At 43.6% G+C, this 21,750-nt stretch overlaps 1 protein-coding gene across 10 annotated transcripts in view; it reads left to right on the top strand.

Annotated features, from left to right (window-relative positions):
• The first annotated feature begins 4,828 nt into the window (after positions 1-4,828).
• Positions 4,829-21,750, top strand: part of LOC119458356 (uncharacterized) — a 153,793-nt gene continuing 136,871 nt past the window's right edge. For 3 of the 10 annotated variants that reach the window (XM_049671115.1, XM_049671113.1, XM_049671116.1), the window contains exons 1-2: positions 4,838-4,973; positions 14,736-14,936. In XM_049671115.1, coding sequence (XP_049527072.1) covers positions 14,793-14,936 — 144 coding nt within the window. In that variant the 5' untranslated portion in view covers positions 4,838-4,973; positions 14,736-14,792. Of the gene's footprint in view, positions 4,974-14,735; positions 14,937-21,750 lie in introns of all 10 variants that reach the window. The other 7 variants (XM_049671119.1, XM_049671118.1, XM_049671114.1 and 4 more) reach the window with 7 other exon arrangements.

The following is a 21,750-nucleotide window of genomic DNA, read 5'->3' as shown; positions in this document are numbered from 1 at the left end:
GTTTTTAATATCACTTTTTCCGTTTAGGCAAGCACACTCGAAACATAGGTTTGTTATCCTACCATAATAAGGCCTCCCCACAACACATTCACATGGTTCAGATATATTCACGCTTTGCGTGGGTGTTAAGTGCAGTGGGTAAATAACACTAGGATTCTGAGCGTGGGGTCGTAGGTTCGAAATTCACCGCCACCAACACTTTTCCTTTCGAAGTTATTTTCATCAATTTCTTCATAGCGATTCGCCTACCATGACATTTGTTATTTTGAGGCATAAATGAATAAAAATAAAATCCGCTGCCCGCACCATAAGAATATAGCAGGCGTTGCCAATTTAAAATAAATGAACTGGGCGTTGCCAAATAAAAATTTCGGGGGTATGAGATGGGAAGAAGTAAGTTAGGGGAGGCGAAGTTAAGGGGAGGGGGAAGGGAAAGGGTTGTAGCAGCAGCGACACCCGCGGCCAGTGAACGAGCTTGGACTGCGGGATTTATTGGAGTATGTACAAACAGATTCTTGCTGCTAACATAAATTGATGTGTAGTAATCTTCTTTTTGTGGTGAGTTCTTCGACTTGATGTATTCTTTGACTTCTTCTTACCTTTTTTCTGCGCGGAGTATTCTTTCTTCGGCTTTAGTTTTAGTTAAAATGGGAGACATCTGAAGAATAAAGCGAGCTTTATTAGTACCCCCCACCCGGTTAGTATGAAAGAGCCCTTAGGTGTTAGGCATTTCTTTTTGTTAGGTTGAGTGGCAGATCTGGAGTGCCTTTATTTTATATGATTGTTTGTGATTTTCTTGTTTTCATTTTTTTTCATACGGTAATATGCTATTTCTTTCTTGTTTATAAATGTATATCTACATATATAGTATTATATATAGAGATTAGGTGGAATGCTGCTCATGATTTGTTTCTTTTAAATTAGGGTTATTTTGAGTGTAAATGATATGTATAGAAGTATACATACCATTTAATACATATATTTTTTTTACACTTGTGACAAATGGTATATTGTACTTCTTCCGTAATGATTAGGTGGACAACTTTTTTCCAAACCCCTTGGTTAGGCATTCTACCTCTCTTTATATGTATGTACATATAGTATTAATCATTTTTTGAATATTTCAGTTTGTAGTATTTGTACAAGCTTGAACATAGACAAACACTCAATTTTGTTTATTCTTTTGTAGACGCTTTACATTTGCTTACCTTGTTTTAGATTAACGTGACATTTGTTATTGTGGGGTTTAGAAAAATAAAACAAAATATTTACCCCTGCCTGCTCTATTAATATAACAGGCTTAAACCAAATAAAACGGACAAAAAAAGCGAACAAAGCAAATTTAGCATAGCAGACAAAAAAAAATAAAAAATAAAAAAAACATGTCTATAACGTCACCAGCGAAACCACAGACAACGGGCGGGCAGCAATCAGCAGCTTTGATTAAACAATGTTTCCACTGAGTAAAACATTTACATTGCTTTGTATCTGTTGCAAGACAAGACATATAATACTACACTGAATAAAATATTTACCTTGCCTTGCATCTGTTGCAAAACATGAAATATAATACTACACGAAATTCTCGTATATCGTACAAAACAATGAAAATATCTGCGTGGCTTATGCAGGTATTCCAAGTATATACGTTATTATGTTCTTGAAACAGAAGATTGCATATGACTAAACAGTTTACAATGCTCATCATACACATTATACATTTCTAAACCAAGTACACTTTTTTTAAGCAAAGGAAGACACTATAAAGACAGTGCAAGTGGGGTGAATGTCATGGATTATACATAGGTAAATTATAGTGATAAGATTACAACACACACACACACACACAATATTCCAAACTGTGTACACTTCACACTATATTCACACAAAATATTATATCAAGACTATACTGTCTCTGTATTAACAAGCGTTACAACCTATGAAAAGGATGTACCAGTGATTCCTACTAGTGCTAATATACTGAACATTCAAATAACCATCAAACATACACTGTACAAACTTGGATAATCAATATATGTATCTTATTGTGTCATAATGCATAATATTCAGCACTATACGTACTCGGGGGTTACATCAACTCAGCTACTGTTTTGTTACAGACATAGCCACTTAAGCACATTGGAAATAAACACAACTACAAAACCAATTCTCAATTACACTAATAGTGTATATGAGATACACACAGTGGTTAGTAGTACTACAATAATAATTATGATAGTGCCAAAATAGTCAAGTACCATTCTCATAAATGCTACCTGTGTCAAAGACTTTACCATATTATCGACTGAGAACAACACTCATTAATATGAATCAGATACCCAAATATTATTGATATGGCTAAGGATATTCATCACGTCTGTGTTGTGTTGTTGCTATAATATAGCTAACTCCTATTAATGTTTACTTTTGCTGTATTACTTCGTTAACCTTCTTTGTGATGACCTCTGTAGGATTTATTGACCTTTTATCTCTAACTATTTCTGGCCTGTATTTCAGAATGTCGCTACCAAAAATGAGCCGCAATTCATTGCCTTCTTTTTCTGTTAATTTACATGTAGTAAGAAAATGATCAAATAATTCTCCTATCATTCCACAGCTGCACATTTCTGAGTATATAATTCAAACCCTTTCAAATAAAATGGGAACTGGCCATGCCCAGATAGAGCCTGTGTTCCATAATAACCCATTGGAAAAGTGTCCGGAATATGATGAACACTCTTAACCCACTGTTTTGATTATGATGTATTGTCTTCGTGTGTCCATTCATTGTTCCAACTAGACATCGTTTGTATAATTGTTGTTTTATAAATGATTTGGTAATGGGCATATCTATACTTGCTCCGGTTTTTGCTGCCTTTTTGGCCAGCTCATCAGCACATTCATTACCCCATTCTCCTGAATGACCCCTACCGAATGTGAAAATTATCTTATGTGTTTTTTCTAGCAACCCTCATTTATATTTAATTGTACATATAAATGGGTTAACATTAGCCATGTTATTGAGGCCCTTAAGTATGGACAGACTGTCTGTTATAATTTGGAAGGGGCCCTGTTCTTCCATCGCATTAAAGTACTTTAATGCCTCCGTGATTGCTGCAGCCTCTGCCTCAAAATTGCTTGTATATGCTGGCAGCTTATACATTTTATACACTATTAGCTTTCCGCAATTATCAAATATCACAAAAGTTGCACCTGTGTGTTTCTCATCTTAGGAACCGTCAGTATATACATAATACTTTGAATTCTGTATTGTACTCCAAAAATAAATGACTTTTCTGTCTGCCGGATGCATATGGGTTATATCCACTTTACACGCTATGCTCGTGCGATCATATGTTTCATTCTGCCATTCAAAATCCTCCTTCCCCCTCAAAATTCTCTACATAGTATTCTCTCTTTCAATTGCTAGATGTACCAGTAGGACATTGCAGATTACATTCAAAGTCTTACTGGACACTGCACTGAATGCCTTGCAGATTTTTATAAACGGGATACGTTGTATGGCTCCTAATTTCCTTACTTACCCGCCATGGTTGCTCAGTGGCTATGGTGTTGGGCTGCTGAGCACGAGGTCGCGGGATCGAATCCCGGCCACGCGGCCGCATTTCGATGGGGGCGAATGCGAAAACACCCGTGTACTTAGATTTAGGTGTACGTTAAAGAACCCCACGTGGTCCACATTTCCGGAGTCCCCACTACGGCGTGCCTCATAATCAGATCGTAGTTTTGGCACGTAAAATCCCATTATTTTTTTATTTCCTTACCTCCCGAGACAAACGTGACAGAGGAACAGACGGACGGACAGATTTCCTCATTAGGTAGACATAGAGATGCTAACGCAATAAAAAAATTTCGCCAGGACTCATCTCGCGATGACTCTCGAAGTAACGTAATTAGCATACAAGCAATGCAGCAACGCACGCATTGCTGAAGGGGCCTTAAGTTACAATTCGTAGTGGTTATTCTCAGATTGGCACGGCTTCGGCTGTATGCAACATACACTGTCACCATGATCGGCCCACGTTGTTTTGACGCCCGGGTCGCCCATGACGGCATGGTGACGGTGAATCCCCAAGGAATGACGTGCACGGAAGGCGAAACGACGACGACGCATGACAACAGTGGGATGACGTTTTTCTTAAGTTCAGTTAAACATCAACAAAATGAGAATATAAAGGACCCCCAACTAGCCGGTTGAAGTGTCTATGAAGCGTCTCTAGCGGCGCAGCTGCTCAAAACAAGTGTTTAAGCATTTCTCGAACACATTCTGTGAAAAGCCTTGCATGCCACTTAGACGTGCATGAATGCATAAATTTAGTCTCAATCAAACACATATTTGTCTGACAGATTCTTCTTGTGAGAATAACACAAGCAAACATTTGTTTATAATTAACGCATTCCTGACTGTAACTTTCCGTCAGCAAATCAGCGTGTTTCACGCTGTCTGAACATAGCAGGCAGTAATTTCATAAGTTTATTTTTAGCGATGTTTCCATTATAAAGAATTCATCGTGCTGTGCTGGACAACGAGGCTTGACTGACCGAAATATCTGTTTCATACGCATGTAACTATTTCAATCAGGTGAAGGTCTGTGTATTCACCCTTTAACCTCTGCTGTTTTGCCGTAGGGCTGAAACGAACACGTGAGTGAATAATGGCGTCCACTTGCACTCCACTTATCGCAATGGTCCTTGCCACATGTTCTCCCGCTATTTATTTCTTTATTTGTCCCATGGACTGAAGCCTACAGGCTTATTAGGCTGACGAGCATAAATAAAACAAGCGTCACCTCTTTCCACTTTGGGCGTTCGTGTAAATTATAACTTTTTCTAACTGATTAGTAAAGCGCCCGCGAAACATAGGTTGCTTATCCTGCCATTATAAGAATGTGAACCACCACATCCAAGTGGCACTGCACTGAGTAGATTCAACGCCGTTGCTCTACTACAAGGTAACATAACATTTATTGAATACGTTTCAAGTACGCTGAGTTGAGTTGAGCGCTCCCTGCATTATCTGCGCGCATCTGAGAAGCACGCGATCATATAATTAAATGGGAAGGAGTCACAAAACCATATATCTTTTTCTTCTGTTATAGAGCTTGTGCACTAAATATTTAACGTATACATTGGTGTATCATCAAGGGCGTTTTGCAACACCCACGCAGCTACAAAAGATCTAATGGTCGTGACCATTCACGCAATCACTGACTAGAGCATACCACAAGATTTGAATTCCTAGTAGCATTTAAAAAATTGGGCTCCAATCCACGCTGTGAAGGTGGTTGGCCAGCGAGGCAGTGGTATCACCTGATCCGGTAGACCAATGTGACGTAGCCTTGAATTTGGTCCAGCTGAGATTTCCACAGCACTATCAAAACACAAATGAAATCAGTAGCTAGGCGGGTTCTTCCTTTATATGAAAGTGTAGTTATATCACTCCCTGCTTCGTAATCCGTCGCGGTGGCTGAGTGGCTATGGTGTTGCCCTGCTAAGCACGAGGTTGCGGGATCGAATCCCGGCCGCGGCGGTCGCATTTCGATGGGGGCAAATGGAAAAAACTCCCGTGCATCGGGGGGCACGTTAAAGGTACCCTTGGGGGCAAAAATCAATCCGGAGCCCCCCATTACGGCGTGCCTCATAATCAAATCGAGGTTTTGGCACGTAAAACACCACAATTCAATCCGCCTTTTTCATTTTCCTGTGCTGCCGCACGCCGCTGGAAACGTTTTGGAAGGGTGCCGGGTTTTTCGCCGGTTGATTTGTGAACCTGCGCCCACGTTGCGTGCGCATTGGTTGTACGTATCGTGGATATATATATATATATATATATATATATGTACATTAGGCGCCATGGCATGCCATACAACATGAAATCGCATTGTATAAATCGCCCCTCACTGTCAACATTATATGCGACAGCAGAATATGGTAAACTCTTCCTGAGAAACAAAAGGCAGCCCGCCGAAAGGCCCACAGCATGTGACACAAATACATGAAATACGGAGAGAAATGGCTTCAAAGCCTTCTCAGTGTCCTCATCGCTATCTATCTTCGTTTCTTGAACGGCTACGAAATCAAAGTGTCTGCTGAACAGCAACCGGCGTAGCTGCACCTGTTTCTGGCGGGACCGGAGGCCACATACGTTAAACGTTGCAAAAATAAGTTGATGGGACAGCGCCATGGTGACTACAAGGTATGCCTCATTACTGCATGCGTTGATCTGGCGGGGAAGGCGGAGGCGAATCCTCCCGCGTACCAACTCCAGGTCTCCTTGATCTCGAGCGTCTGCACTTTCCAGAATGCTTTGATGTTCTCCGACGACGCGACTGTCTAGGACTGCTTGTTGAGTCACTTTCTTCACTCGTAACCGTGTTGCACGATGCAGGGCGCTTAGTTGCAGGTATTTCGGTGCAGACATGTTCGTCTGCAGTGCGTGCTGTAAGATGGCGCTGTGCACTAGGCGGTTCCGTCTTCGAAGTTTCTGCAGCAGTAGCCCGACTGAGGTTATCCTGTTCTCTCGCCATTGGCTCAGAAGCAGTCGGCGTTGCCTTCACACAGTGGAGCGTCATATCTGCATTTTCTGCCTTGTCTTCAGATATCGCCGCGACTGTGCACTAACTTCCCGATGCCTTGTCGACAGCGTTGGCATCAGACACCACAGCACCTGGAAGGTCACCCGTTGCATCTAAGACTTCAGTAGCATCCATGATATGGTCCTGCAACGCATCGTCGGGTGGTCTTGTGCGATTCCGTAGTTTACCGGCGTATGTCACCACACATTCTTCTGCAGAGTGTCCGAACCGGTGACAATCTTCGCATCGTGGCGTACGGCAGTGTCGACGAATGTGCCCGACTCTGTGGCAGCGTAGGCATAACGGTGGCCTGCCAGGAATGAGTACTAGGCTCTGTAGGCCACAAACAGTCAGTAGTTGCGGAATGTCGCTGACGCGAACTCCATCCGCCAGTGACACTACGACGTCTCGATTAAGTGTGCGCATCTGTTCCATATCGGACACCCTCCAAGTTTCTGAAGATATGGCTTTAATCTTCCCAAATGACTGAAGTGCTTCATGTATGTAAATATCTTCCATGCGTTCAGGTAGCCATAGCAGCTTCATCTTAACTTCTGTAGGCTCAGGGTCTATCACAACACAGCGGCGGCCTCGAACTAGAAATTCACCACAAGTGACTAGCTTGATTTTAGCTAGCGCTGTCTTGCAAGTCACCATCCACACATGTGACATTTGAAATTGACGAATCGAGCTTATGTCTTTGAGATCGATAACGTTCCGGAGAGCATCTCTAAAGTCTTGGGCCCGCTAAGGACGACCAGCGAGGTCTGCATGCATAAAAACGGAGTAGGCGACGAGCTTACCGGAGGGCAGACGAGGCAGGACGATACGATAATCATTACTGCTGGTAGAAACCTGTGCAGTACTTCGGCTTGATGCCGATTGATCCTTCGTGGCGGAGAACATCAAAAACGCGACCGTTTAGAACGGCGTCTTCGTATTTCTCCCTCAGCCATACAGCCTACGCCACGAAGCGCACACGAAGTGCGTGTGTCCATGTGCGCTACGCCACGAAGCGCACATGGACACACGCACCACGATGACAATAAATACCCAACATAACGAAAGACTGCGCGTTTTTAACGCGTTTGTGCTAGCACGTTACGGCCCGTGTAAGAAGCTGGTGTAAGACGCTGTGGCCTCTCCGCCTTACCCCCGTATTCATAAACGCACCTCGACTTGATCTTGACTTGCCACCGCCTTGGGCAGCGCGTTCGAAACGCGTTGAAGGCGGTGGCAAGTCAAGTTCAAGTCGAGGAGCGTTTATGAATACGGGGGTTATACTCTCTCAGCAGTCATGTGATGGCGTCGGCAAACGCGGTGCACGTTCCGGCATTCTGTAAACGGCTGCGTAAGACACTGTGGCCTCTCCCCCTTACTAGAGAGTACTGCACGTTTCTAACGCGTTTGTGCTAGCGTCCCCTTAAGCGGAAGATGGTGCAATTATAATGAAGGGCGCTGTTATAAAATAGCAATTACGTCACATATGGCGCGTGTCATTGGTGAAAGTCAATCGTTCAATTTAGTGCGGCGAGACTTGGTGAATTACACGGAAGAGTCACGGTTTACCGATGATTCCCTCCGGAGCTTCGCCCACTCATCATCATTCACCCCGTGGATATGCGGTGTTTTTTTTTAATTATTTTTACACATTCTTTAGAGATTTCGCATAAATAAGAAGTCTTCGAGCGTGCGGCCTTTCGCGTCGTATTTAGCAAAACGGTGCACTTGCTTACGTCGACATCTACAGCCACAGCTCGTTGTTAGCGTCAAATATGGGGGAAAAGGTGCACCGCTGATATGAAATAATGTCAAAACGTAGAATAAAACACACATCTCTGCGCCATTGCGCCGCGTTGTCACACTGTGAGACGAGTCAGTAAGAGCGGCTGAGCCACTTAAATAACGGTGACTGTGACCTAGTTACATATATCGGGCTGTTAATTTATTACTGATACTCGCTTTTCTTTAACTTCATCATGCGTTTGCGCGAGTCATACAGCATTATTAGAGAAAACTGTGCTCGCATAGTCGCTCATTTAAAGGCCCTGTTGTTCTCCCACGAAAACGCGGATGCCATCGCTGACACCATTGGTATATAACTGAGCTAGGCGGTTGTTAATGCTCCTGTACCGAATATACCGTCTCTTTCGCGTTTGACGCATAGGTAAACAGTAGATCTCAGGAATTAAAAATGTGTCAGCATGCCAACACGTGCAGACCCACCCATCTACGTTGAGAATGCGACCGGCAGCCTACGGCAACGGTGACGTACAGATGTTGGCACAGCCGTTGGGCAGAGCGCTGTGTCCCCGATTGCAGCTTATTGCGTACGCGGCGATCGAAGCGAAGAGTAGTTTATTTCAAATAGCTAAGGCCAGAACTGAACTGTAAAAGCAGTTTTCTTCGTCCTAACTCGCTTGTACAGGTCCGCCGGTAGCGGGTGCACAAACACGCCGGCGCCAGGCCTAACCTTCGCTGAACCGGATCAACATTGGCTCAAACTTCTTGCGCACGGCTTGAGAGGGTCGAGGCTTGTGCATTCCAACTTCATAGGCATGTTATGACTCAATTTGAGCGCGATTAATTATATGTACAAACGAAAGCGCCGCGGCTATCGCGTTATAGGTTCGTTGGCCGATCGCGCGGGGTTCGGTCGAACGATGGCCGGCGCGCTAATTTTATCGGCGCCGTCGACAAGAAAGCCCGTCGCAGTACGACAACTCGCACTCGTCGGTTGCGTCTTGTAGGCCTGGCATGATAAAATGGTCTCAGCGACAGAATGTGCTAAATAGTCGACCAATCGTTGGCGTCAGCGCCTTGTCGGTCTCGCATATGGACCCAGTGTTACCGCACCTGACTTCACGAGTACGTGAAGGCAGGCACACGCTGCCACTACCAGCAAATGATGACCGACGCTGCAAGAAGTCTTCGTCAGCAACGTGTTGTTAAGTGTCGTCCAAGTGTAACGCAGGGGTTTATCGATAAATTTACTATTATCGCCATCAATACAAGGCGGTAACTACATATACGTGGTTCTCTGTGCAGGCCGGACGAAGCCCTCGCCGCTTTCTGTTTTAAAGTGGAGTTGCAGTCTTACGCTACGTAGTACGTTTTCACCACCGCACAGGCGTCGAGCTACCAGTGGAGTGTCAACGCGGTACACGACACAAGTGTTTGCAGTAGTGCGCGTCCGAGCCCCCTTTTTTTTTGTCCGGAAGACTTTCCCCTGAGATTGGGCCGCGCGGCTGCACCCGCGACCCTTTCAAAACGTTTCACGACTAATCCGCCAGGGCAGGGCGCATGCGCCGTCGGGCCGTGAAAAAGGCCGATTCAATTCCCTGCTTCGTAGGCTGCAGAGACCGCTTCCCGGCAACTGCAGCTTATGCAGCCAGAATAATTACCGGGAAATGCTTGCGGCGAACGCTACGCGTCAAGGCGACCTTCCTGGTTCTTTATTTTGTTTGTTTGTCTTTCCCCCACACGTCCAGCGCAGCAACTGCCGCTGATGCGCGGAGGCGAGCGTCATCTGATGGCGCTGCAAGGAACCTGGCGGCGCACGCGGCGCGCGCCTTCCGATGTGATTCATTCAGGTTTCTGCCGACGGTGACGAAGAAATTCCGGGATCCTAGTCATACAAAGCTTGGCTGTAAAATTCGTCCACCATGTCGTACATTTCAAAGTGATGTTTGAAACTACCGTTACGGACCCTTTTCAGGGTGATCCCGTGGGCGCCGTCATTTTTGATCCCCTGGTGAGGTTTCCATTGCTTGCCTCAACTGCCTCGCAGTTTGCAATGTTTGCAATTAATACGCATGACGCCCCCGGTACGGTTCATCAAACCTCTGCTTCGGCGCATATTGTTCGCAGTCACTGGTTGGTTGAAGCGCCACTTTGACCAAAGCTTCAGGCACATTAAGCAAATTCGGGGCTCCTTTTCATAATAACGCACCGAGCAGCGAATATACGCAGTACGGTGCTTGCACTAGAAGCGGGGCTAGAAATCTAATCCAAGCCGTCCATATTTCCCGTTTCTCAACTAAATCATTATCAGTGTATTTTGCGTTGCATCCTTTATTTGCCTATCACTTTTAATGAGCGGCTTGTCATATTTCTGACTCAATAATATTATGCGGTACCGTCACCATCTGATAGTTTATCATGCGTGCTTAGTTACGATAGATTTGTTCTTTCCGCACACCAGGCTTGGAACGTGGTTGCTTTGTATTTTGTAATAGCTTGTAGCAAAGACGTATTCTCGCTTGTCACTCGCTTACTCTCTGTCGATATTCACGGTGCATTGGACCAAGAGCGCGACTATTCACCTATTTGTAACGCGTGAGTGATAGAGTGGGCGTGAGTGGTAGTAGTAGTTTATGTGTGCAGTTTCCAGCCCCTACCCTCCCCCCTCCTCAAGAAAAAGAAGGAGTGTGAGCAAACGGCCACTAAGCCAGTCGATCCTCTGATTCGGCGTATATTGTTGGCAGTCACTGGTTGGTTAACGCGCCACTTCGACCAAAGCTACAGAGACCAAAGCTTCAGATGGCTTTATAACCTGGCCATCATAATTTTCCTGGAACTTTACTAGTGGCATAAAATATCTGCATAAATATTCTACGACCGCAAGAGTTAGCTTGTGCTGGTTTTTTGACATTTCATAACGGGGTTGTAGAGCAAAAGAAACAAGGATTAGTAACTCATGACGAATAGCAGAGGTGCTACCATCAAGCAGCTAGCGAAACGTCATTCAGCATTGTTAACAATTAGAGAATGTTTTTGTGCTTCTCCGTTGTCATTGTAAAAGGACTGTGAGCGGATTCATAAGATATTAATGCGGAGATGCATGGAAAAATACCACAGCTGTCGGTCTATTAGCACGAGAGCAGCCTAATCAATATACTATGTACATCACATTTAGACTTAGACAACCGCACGTGTTCATACTGCGAGTACTTTCTTCCCTCTCTCTGCTTTCTTTTCATCCCTTTAATCCCCTTCCCCCTTATAGGGTAGCAAACCGGACGTGCGTCTGGTTGACCTCCCTGCCTTTCCTTTCTTCTTTTTTCCTCCTCCTCCTTCTCCACATTTAGACGTCACGTTAACATCTCAATTGATATTGACCACGTTTAGTTCTCTACGATGTATTCGACGGCGATGCATGCGCTTATATTTCCATATCGTAACTGAAGGATCAGCACTGAAACTCGTGTTTCATTATTCTCTCTCTCAATACCCAAGTGAATTTAATATTGGCAAACGCACAGGGCTGCAGAAGAAGCATTAAGGTTCATAGCTTTTGTTATGTTTCTTGATAGGCAATATAAAGGTGCCGAGAACTGCAAACGGCAATCATTTCGAGCCAGCGTGGTGCGTAGTGAACGAGGCGATCTTAACGCTCATTTTCGGCTGTTACAGGAAGCGACATTACAAAAGATACGGTGCTAAACACTGAACTCACTATTCCGGTCAACCGCAGCGAGAAACCTACCAGGCCAGGAAGCGTCGCTACTCCCTTGATCGCTGTGTAACGAGCGGAACTTAGTTTTGCCGACGTCCTGGAGTAGAAGTTCTATCTTTGGAGCTTGGCGACGCAACGTAAGTGGATCAGTGCATGTTTCCATCCTCAAGGAAAGCAATGCTTCACGAAGGACTGGCAACATGGGCAGTTATTGGGTAGCACCGGTTCATGAACTTGGATCATACTCATTCCAATCTTTAAAACGCCAATCACTCCTTTTGCAGCCAATTACTGCACAAGTATTCTCTCTAGCGCTTCACATTTTGCAGCATAACTGGAGCAGAATGCCTTAACACTCACCCAGTTGCCTTTCCGACAGCTGATCGCCTGGGAACAGCGTTAATGGTTGGGCATTCGTACGCTGTCTCTTCACGCAACGTAATGCGCACAGGCCGAAAGCGCTGTCTTGTTCGTATAAAGCACATTGTTCCGCGTGAAGGGTCTGTACAGTGTGTTTTTATTTTTCGAACACCCTTTCTTTAAAAAAATATACTCGTATATTTACTCGTATTACGTCTCTACAGATCATTTGCAGCAGAAACCGGAGCAATGGATTCCCTAATTAAGATAGTGACGTTAAAAATCTCTCAGCTCTAAGTTGTACGGCACATGATTATATTCTGAGCTATTCTCATGATTATATTAGACATTTGAATGACATTGTCATACAAGCGCAGTTTCGTTTCCTTACTTTTCAAAACTGGCATGTAAATTACTATAACTGCCTCCAAGTCATTCATCCTGTTGACCTCGTTAGGCACGCGAAACTGAAGCGCGGCTCGCGGTGCAGCCCCTCTGTGACGTAATGGGACGGGGTAAAATGAAGGTTGACCGTACCCTGCGATAAAGAAGCCTGTCTCGCCCGTGTTGCTTAAGTGACTGTGCACACAATGGAGAGCTGCGCTAAGCGCAAATTTGTATCATCTTGTCGGAAGATGCAAGCAGGCCGACAGCTTCATTTTACTTGACACTTTTATGTCACGGGAGAAATTAACGCAGAACAGTGCTTCTCCGGGCCACGTGCGTTATCAGGTAGATCGAACGACTAGTTTGACGCCAGTTATTTGGGTCTACATGACTATTTTAGAATGTAGAAACACGCAGCCGGACATTCCGGATGATTGCATAAAACTCTTCAATGTAAACATGCGCTTCAATTGAAGTTAGTACGCAGGAAGTTAATTATTGTCATTAATTTAATTTGTAAATGAATTGCATTGGTTTATCTTGAAAATGATGTCCACCTCGACAGATAATTTATCTCTAGCGATGTTTTAGAGTATATTTTATAGGCTTTCTTAAAAAGTAAGAAAAAAGGCACACGCTATAATTTAAACTCCGGGAATTATCGACGTCGCTAGCAAGCTACATATGATGATTTGTATACCTTCTCTGAGCTTCTCCGGATTTAGCCAGTTGGGGCTTCCATACTAGGAAACCACGTGGGCTTGTAACCTGAAAAGACTCCAGGTATAGTAGTGAATCTTGCGCTGGCGTTCTGGTTAACCCTATAGCCCTAGATGTGTGTGTGTGTGTGTCTTCTGTCTTTTCACAGAGCCGCTGACATTCATGGTGCAGCAGCTCATGGCATTTTTTTCGTATATGTTATTTTGCGACTGACTGCACAGAAAGCGTTCATGTATGCGTATCTTTCAAGGTAAAATGTATGCAGTGATCCACCCTTTTCTAGATTCGTTCAGCTGTCCTAGCTACTATACGACGCCGCTTCTATGGACGCATTGATAAAAATTAAGGAGTGGTGAGCACGCATGCAGGTGCATAAAATGCTCCTAATATAATAAAAAAGATAATATTATTTAAATACCAACAGTTTTTCACCAGAACATTCAACATAAATCTTTCTGTTCTACATTTTTGTGTACGGTTGCGAGCAGTTTTAAAATATCAGCAGGAATTTTGCACATACGGCACGAGTATAGTTCTCATTTTTTTTAGTTTAATTTCAGCACGTAGCTCTCACATGCTATTTGCGCAGTACCGAAGAACGTTTGTCACGTTTTACTTCGCAATCTTCATCATTAGCGGGAGGAGCCGAAATGCGTCACAGCGTATTATGTCCTCTACGGCACATTTGTTTTTATCGGAAAGTAAAAGCACTTTCACAAATGCGTGGTGGGCAGCATAACTGGTAATAACGAGCACAGAACGGAATCGCTTAGTTCTAAAATAGCAGGCGTTGCACCCGCCTCATTAGGAGTGACGGAACGACCTGGCTGAGGAGAGATCAAAATGACACCATGAGGAGAGTGATGAAATGGCTGCTACAAAACTTGCAAAGGAACAAAAGCGCGAACTCAAACCGCGCTCTATAAGAGAAGAACCTCTAACAATAACAAAGGCTCACTATTCGTGCAACACAACTATAGCCTACAGTCTATGGATCATACTGGCATCATACTGCACTTTCATAGCATAACGAATTTCGCACACTTTGAACTTAAACCAATATTAGCGACAAACATCCTACATCATGAGACCTTCAATATTTCAAAGTTGGAGATAACCAGGCAATTATGTGTGCAAAACTTACGTTAAATGTTTCGGCCTTAACATTACTTGGCTGGTCAATTACAAAAACATTTACTTTGCTTGTTTGTCAGTCTTTTTTAGAGTGGTGCACAGTATTGGCCCCTTCACTCTCGTGAACTGCTTGGGCAATGGAGAATCTCATTCGATCGCACCTGCAAATCATGGAGCTCCCTCCGGGAAAGTTGGCAGGAAACTGCGAGGAATGGCCGTGCAGCAGCGAAGCCGAAAACTCAAGTCAAACGGTAGGCGAGCGCAAGAACATCTTGCTAGCGGTTAGTAAATTCATTGCATAAATATAATCCCGATGTATAGCTTTAATTCAAACGCACAGGCAACTGAACATTATGGCGACTTCAGCGAAGTCTGAAAATTTTGGCGTGAGTGTAGTCTTTTGACTGTAGTCAGAATCTACCTGTTTGAAAATGAGTACGGTCCAAATAATTAGTATGTCCACCTCCTATTGCAATAAGCAAATGTGCGACACTGTTTCATTCGATCCTGTCGGGGATATATTGAAAATACCCGGTCGTGCGTCGACTTGTACAACAATGTAATGATTAGTTTCGAGAATGTTTCTATGTTGTATTGAGATGTCGTCGTCATCATCATCATCAACAGTCTATGTCCACTGCAGGACGAACGCCTCTGCCCGCTATCTCCAATTACCCCTGTCTTGCGCCAACTGACCCAATCTTCTGCCTGCGAAGTGTTAATGCGCATCTAACGGTAATGAATGTACCGTGTCGAGCTAGCTTGCCCATCCCCCCGCACCCCGCACGCTGACTTTCGGTTTCACGTGTTATCGACGCTGACGCTTACAGGGATTCAGTCATATCAGTCATATCCCGGAGAAATCATAAGCGATTGTAGAATACAACACCTATTGATTATTTGACACCCGCTCCTCACACATAAATGTGTGATCACACATAAAAGGGTACTGTGTGAAATGATCTGCCAAAAGTTTTAATTGCTTTGTGGGGATGTAGAAACTTACCCCGGGCCGGACTTATCTCTGCTTTCTAAACAAATCCAGCAACTCGCGGACGACGTCAAAGAAATAAAAAATACTCGACTCGCGTTCATCGAAACTAAACTGCACCAAACGACAGCCCTTGATGAAAGATTGCCTCCTGTATGAGTATTTTTGGCAAATTGCAAGAGTCCGTTACAATTCTGGAACGAAGGTTAGACGAATTTAGACAACCGCTCTAGACGATCTAACCTAATCGTCTACGGATATCCAGAGGACGACAGGGAAAACCAAAAAGAACTTGACGTTGAAATTAACGAAAAAATAATACGTTATGTACTTAAGCTTGAGCCGGTAGCCATAGAGCGAATTCATAGGTTGGGTAAAGCGACCACAATCAAGGTGCGGCCTGTGATATTGAAACTGCTAGAGTTCCGTGACAAAGATAAGATACTCAAAAATTGCTCCAAACTTAAGGGATCACCCTTCGCAATCGAAAAAGACGTTTCGCCCCGGGTTCGCGAAATCAGAAGGAACCTCTGGAAAGCAGCTACAGTAAAAAAAAAAAGCATCCGGTGACAAGGTTTCTCTGGTATACGATGGATGGATGGATGCAAGCAAAACTTTAATGAAAGTCCTGAGGTACCCGACTCAGCGCGCTGCGGGCCGCTCCCACCTTGGCACAATCATGCCATGCCCGACCGCCGCATCGTGGGCCCTCTACGACAAACTAAAAATTACCAATGCTTTATTCAGCTGAGATGATGAATGAAATTGTATTCAACCGGCTTTCTGCAGTTCCCACCAAAAAAAAAAAAAGAAAACGCCGAAGCAGAACCGCGGACCTTGCGTCCACGCATTCACCGACGAGAAAAATAAAATTTGCGAACATAAATACTCACAGCATTCATCAAAAACTAAACTGGCTAGAATCGTCTATACTCAGCTTTGAACCACACTTTATCGCCCTAACAGAAACATGGCTATCGAGTGATGTTAAGGACTTCGAGATATTACTGCGAAACTGCGCTATCTTACGTAAAGATAGGAAAACGGGAGGAGGAGGCGTAGCTATCCTAATAAAAAAAGACGTTTCGTTCACGCTCCTTCACGACGTTGAAGGGGTTGAAGCTGTTTTCTGTAAAATTCATTTTTCTTCCAGCCATGTCGCAGTCGGCTGCGTGTATCGAAGTCCTTCATCAAACATTGACGTTTTAACATCCCTGCACACGTCCCTGTGTCGCTACGCCACTGGAAACAGACTAATACTTGTAGGAGATTACAATCTCTGAGATATCAACTGGCATACGATGCTACATCACTCCGCCTCGTCTGATATAACCTTCGATATTATGTTAACCCTAAATATTTAGCAAATTGTAAAACAACCTACTCGTTTGCAAGGTAGTGCCACGAACATAGTTTACCTAGTGTTCTTGATCGATCATTTTCCTCCAGATAAAGTAGATGTCCAACTACTAGATGGTATGTCAGACCATAAGGTAGTGCTATGTTGGATCCCAGTGCATTACCGTATAGCAGCTTTCAAATCACTTGTTACTTATCTTGATTTTAAGAATGCCGATGATTCTAGCGTTGTCGCTCCTCTTTCATGTGAATTTTCTTCTTCTGAACAGCTTGCTATCATTCCTGGTTCAGATATCGAATTGCTCTGGCAGAGATTTAAAAACATAGTATTCATTCGTATCCGAAGTTACATTCCTACTAAAATAAAACGAACAAAAAAGCACAACCCTTGGATAAACCACGAAATTATGCACGCCATACGCAAAGTAAGACGGCTCAGAAAATTGTCATAAAAGAAGCCTAACTTCAAAACTCGCCGATACCTTACTTCAGCAATCACTTCTATGAAATCAGAAATAAAAGCCGCAAAATCATTCTATCTCGCTAATACTCTAATTTCCTAAAAAATTCGCCACAAGAATTTTGGAACTATGTTAGTCCTAAATACCAAAATGGCAATACTATGTCTCGAGAAGAAATCAATGAAAGCGTAAACTTAATGAATACCTATTTTAAATCAATTTTTACTAATGACGATACGATCCCATGCCATGTGTACTCACATAGTTCGGATAGAATAGATACCATTTCCCTAAACGAGGCACGAATTCTTAATTTATTGCTAAAACTAGACTGCAAAAAGAAAGCTGAACCTGACGACATACCTAATGAATTCTCAAAGGGGTATGCTGAATGAATGGCCAAATATTTATTCCTAATACTTAACAAATCTTCAACATGTTCTCGCCCAAGCGAACGGAAAATGGCCAAGGTAATTCCAATTCACTCAGGAGGTAACAAAACAGACGCTTCCAATTTCCGTCCTATTTCACTAAGCAGTACAACATGCAAATTGCTTGAGCACATCATGCTTAAAGACACTACTACCTACGTCGAGAAAAAAGAATTCTATCGCCATTCCAGCATGGCTTCCACGCAGGTTTTTCCACAGTAACGCTATTACCCGAATTATTACACGAAGTATCCCAAGCAATTGACAACCAAAAACAAATAGATCTCATTTTACTTGACTCCTCCAAAGCTTTTGATAAAGTATCTCATAAAAAATTAACTATAAAAATTGAATCAAAATTACGTAAAGGACCAATTGATGACTGCATCAGTGCTTACCTAACAAACCATACACAGTTTGTCGAAATTAATTACCAAAAATCTGAAATAACCCAAGTTACATGAGGTGTGCCTCGGGGTAGTGTCCTGGCCCCAATTTTATTTCTTATTTTTACTCATGATCTACCCGCATCTATGAAGACTAACATTAGGCTTTTTGCTAACGACTGCATAGTATATAAAGAAATTTACTGTCCCAATAACCACCTAACCCTAGAAAACGACCTAAAATCAGTATCGCAATGGCGCATGGAATGGAAAATGATAATAAATATACATAAAACAGCTTTGCTTAGAATTACAAGGAAAAACATTATATCAGACATTTCTTACGCACCCGGCAACACCCCACTAACCCCAGTTAAAGAACACAAGTATCTCGGACTAATCATATCAGGTGACCCTAAGGTGGGAGGCATACGTAAATGATGTAACGTCATCTCTATAACGATGGCTATTCTTCCTGAAAAGGCGCCTCCATTCAGCACCGCACCTAACAAACCTTCTTGCCTAAACACATTTGTTAGACCAGTACTTGAGTACGCTAACGTTATCTGGTTTCCATCTACAAATAACTTAAATATTAACTAGACAGCGTGCAAAGAAAAGCGGTAAGGTTTATTTTTACCAAATACCGCATATCTGATTCCCCCACCGAACTAATGGAAAGAGCCGGGATATTAACCCTCCGTAACCGCGCCAAACTCTCACGCCAGAAAATAATGTTTCAACTTTTTCACAATGCGCTTCGCATTTATAGCACCAAATACCTATCTAACCCAGAAACTCGATCCTCACGTCATAAACACCCCCATTTTCTTCAGGAATACCCGTTCAAAACAAACTGCTTTAAGTTTTCCTTTTTTCCGCAGGCGATAAGGGAATGGAATAGTCTGCCTACTACTTGTCATAACTAAGATAAATTCCTAACACTACTTAAAAACAACCAACGTGTTTCCCAAATATAAACAATTTGTACCGGTCTAACGTTACCCTTTGCTTTGTATAAAGAAGTTGATTAAATCCTGTACGACCTATTCATTCACTATGTGCGCTTTTATCTTGGCGCGCACTTTGTAACTCCCGTGTTAATGCTTCATTCATTATACATGTTATACCATATGTGCTTGTTAAATGATTGTACGCGCAACTACACCCTTTTGTAATTGCTCCCAATTCTTATTTGTGACATGTTCAACCTTTTTACACCTGTGCAATATGCTTATTGTATGTATGCACTTCCTGCTAAAATCTCCGTTGGGATTGGGAGTTTGCCGGACAGAAATAAATAAATATTGTAATGCGCTAGGCAATGTGCGCAACATCTGTTTTATTACCGGATACTTTAGTGGCCTAGTTGCAACCATGCACCAAGGACAAGATTAGAAACAGCATTGGGAAAAACGTTGCCAGCTGCCTTTCTTACTATGCATTTGTTCTTTATAAGACATATTCCATGCATGAAGTGGTGATTGTCGCGCGTGCATAAATGTGTAGGTTTGATTTCATAACTCTCCTTAGTCATAAAAAGGATAGTAAAAAAATTGCACTTTCTCACAAATGGAAAACAAGATCCACAGAAATCTCGCATTACACTTTCCCAGCAGAAAACATGAACGCGGAATGATAAAACATTTATATTCTGAGTAATTGTTCTATACGACTATACCAACCACATTCAACGACCATGTCTGAGAGATCGGAACGTACTGCTAGACAACTGAATGCCCTGTCGAAAAAAGGTCACATCAATTATGAAAGACGGCCATAGAAACCGGAAATAACGAGTGCTAGTTGACAAAGGGGGTTGGAGCACAGCACCCATGTGCACTCACGCATGCGCGTTAGGTTGGTCTGGCGTCTTCATTCTGAATTTCTTTGGCAACGCTAAGTGAGCATAGCATTGATCTTGCTTTTAGGCAGTGCGGGGCCGAGGTTTTGCTCCGGCAGTGCGTTCCTCTCACTCACTGAACTCAGTTGCGGTGTCTGCGGCACTACGTTGCCAGATTCTTGCAGAGCGTTTACGAGTGGCTGCATCCCCGCTCGAGCCCGCTCGAGCCCGCTCGACATAAACAACTGGTGACAACAGCAGCGCCCTTTTAGCAGCACAACCTCAACATCACCTACCAAGCGCCATCTCTACCGCTCTCAGTTCTCTTTTTCTCGAATACCTCAGATAACAAGCAGCATTATAAAGGCGAGTTGCCATAACGCAGGCCAGATTTAGGCCTGCCCCGGCAGAACCCGTTATCCTCGACTCGCGGAGTATAAACAACGCGAAAGGGCCGGAAAAGCAAGAACGCAAACGACGAAGTGCTGACCTTCCCGTAACTTTACTTGCGTGCGGTGCATGGAATGTAAATACACAGGAGCGACAGAACACTAGAGAAGGTAATCTCGACAACATCATTGAATGCGATTTGATATGAAGTGCCACAGCCCAGCCGCGACCGCCGCCATCCATCTAAACATTCTATCTTCTTGTCTTGCTTTAGTGCAACTCAGTTTGAGTATGAAGGAAAATAGACAGACAGGTGACAGGATGAGCGCTCGTCATGTCACCTGTCTGTCCTTTTTCTTTAATGCTCAAACAGAGTTGCGCTAAAGCAAAACAAGAATCATCATCATCATCAGCCTATTTTATGTCCACTGCAGGACGAAGGCCTCTCCCTGTGATCTCCAATTACCCCTGTCTTGTGCTAGCTGATTCCAACTTGCGCCTGCAAATTTCCTAACTTCATCACCCCATATAGTACCCGCCGTGGTTGCTCATTGGCTATGGTGTTGGGCTGCTGAGCACAAGGTCGCGGGATGGTATCCCGGCCCCGCATTTTGATGGGGGTGAAATGCGAGAACACCCGTGTACTTAGATTTAGGTGTACGTAAAAGAACCCCAGGTGGTCCAAATTTCCGGAGTCCCCCACTTCGGCGTGCCTCATAATCAGATCTTGCTTTTGGCACATTAAACCCCATAACTTTTTTTCACCCCATCTAGTTTTCTTCCGTCATCGACTGCGCTTCCCTTCTTTTGGTATCCATTCTGTAACTCTAATCGTCCACCGGTTATCTATCCTACGCATTACATGGCCTGCCCAGCTCCATTTCTTCCGCTTAATCTCAAATAGAATATCGGCTATCCCCGTTTTTTCTCTGATCCACACCACTTTCTTCCTGTTTCTTAACGTTGGGCCTAACATTTTTCGTTCCATCGCTCTTTGCGCGGTCCCTAACTTCTCGAGCTTCTTTGTCAACATCCAAGTTTCTGCCCCATATGTTAGCACCGTAGAATGCAAAGATTGTACTCTTTTATTTTCAATGACTGCGGCAAGCTTCCAGTCAGGATTTGGTAATGCCTGCCGTATGCACTCCAGCCCAATTTTATTGTTCCGTAAATTTATTTCTCATGATCGGGGTCCCCTGTCAGTAATTGACCTAGATAAATGTACTCCTTTACA

This window comes from Dermacentor silvarum, chromosome 7 (assembly GCF_013339745.2).
Source record: "Dermacentor silvarum isolate Dsil-2018 chromosome 7, BIME_Dsil_1.4, whole genome shotgun sequence".
NCBI classification, from domain to species: domain Eukaryota; kingdom Metazoa; phylum Arthropoda; class Arachnida; order Ixodida; family Ixodidae; genus Dermacentor; species Dermacentor silvarum.
This window is presented reverse-complemented; position numbering and strand designations above follow the sequence as displayed.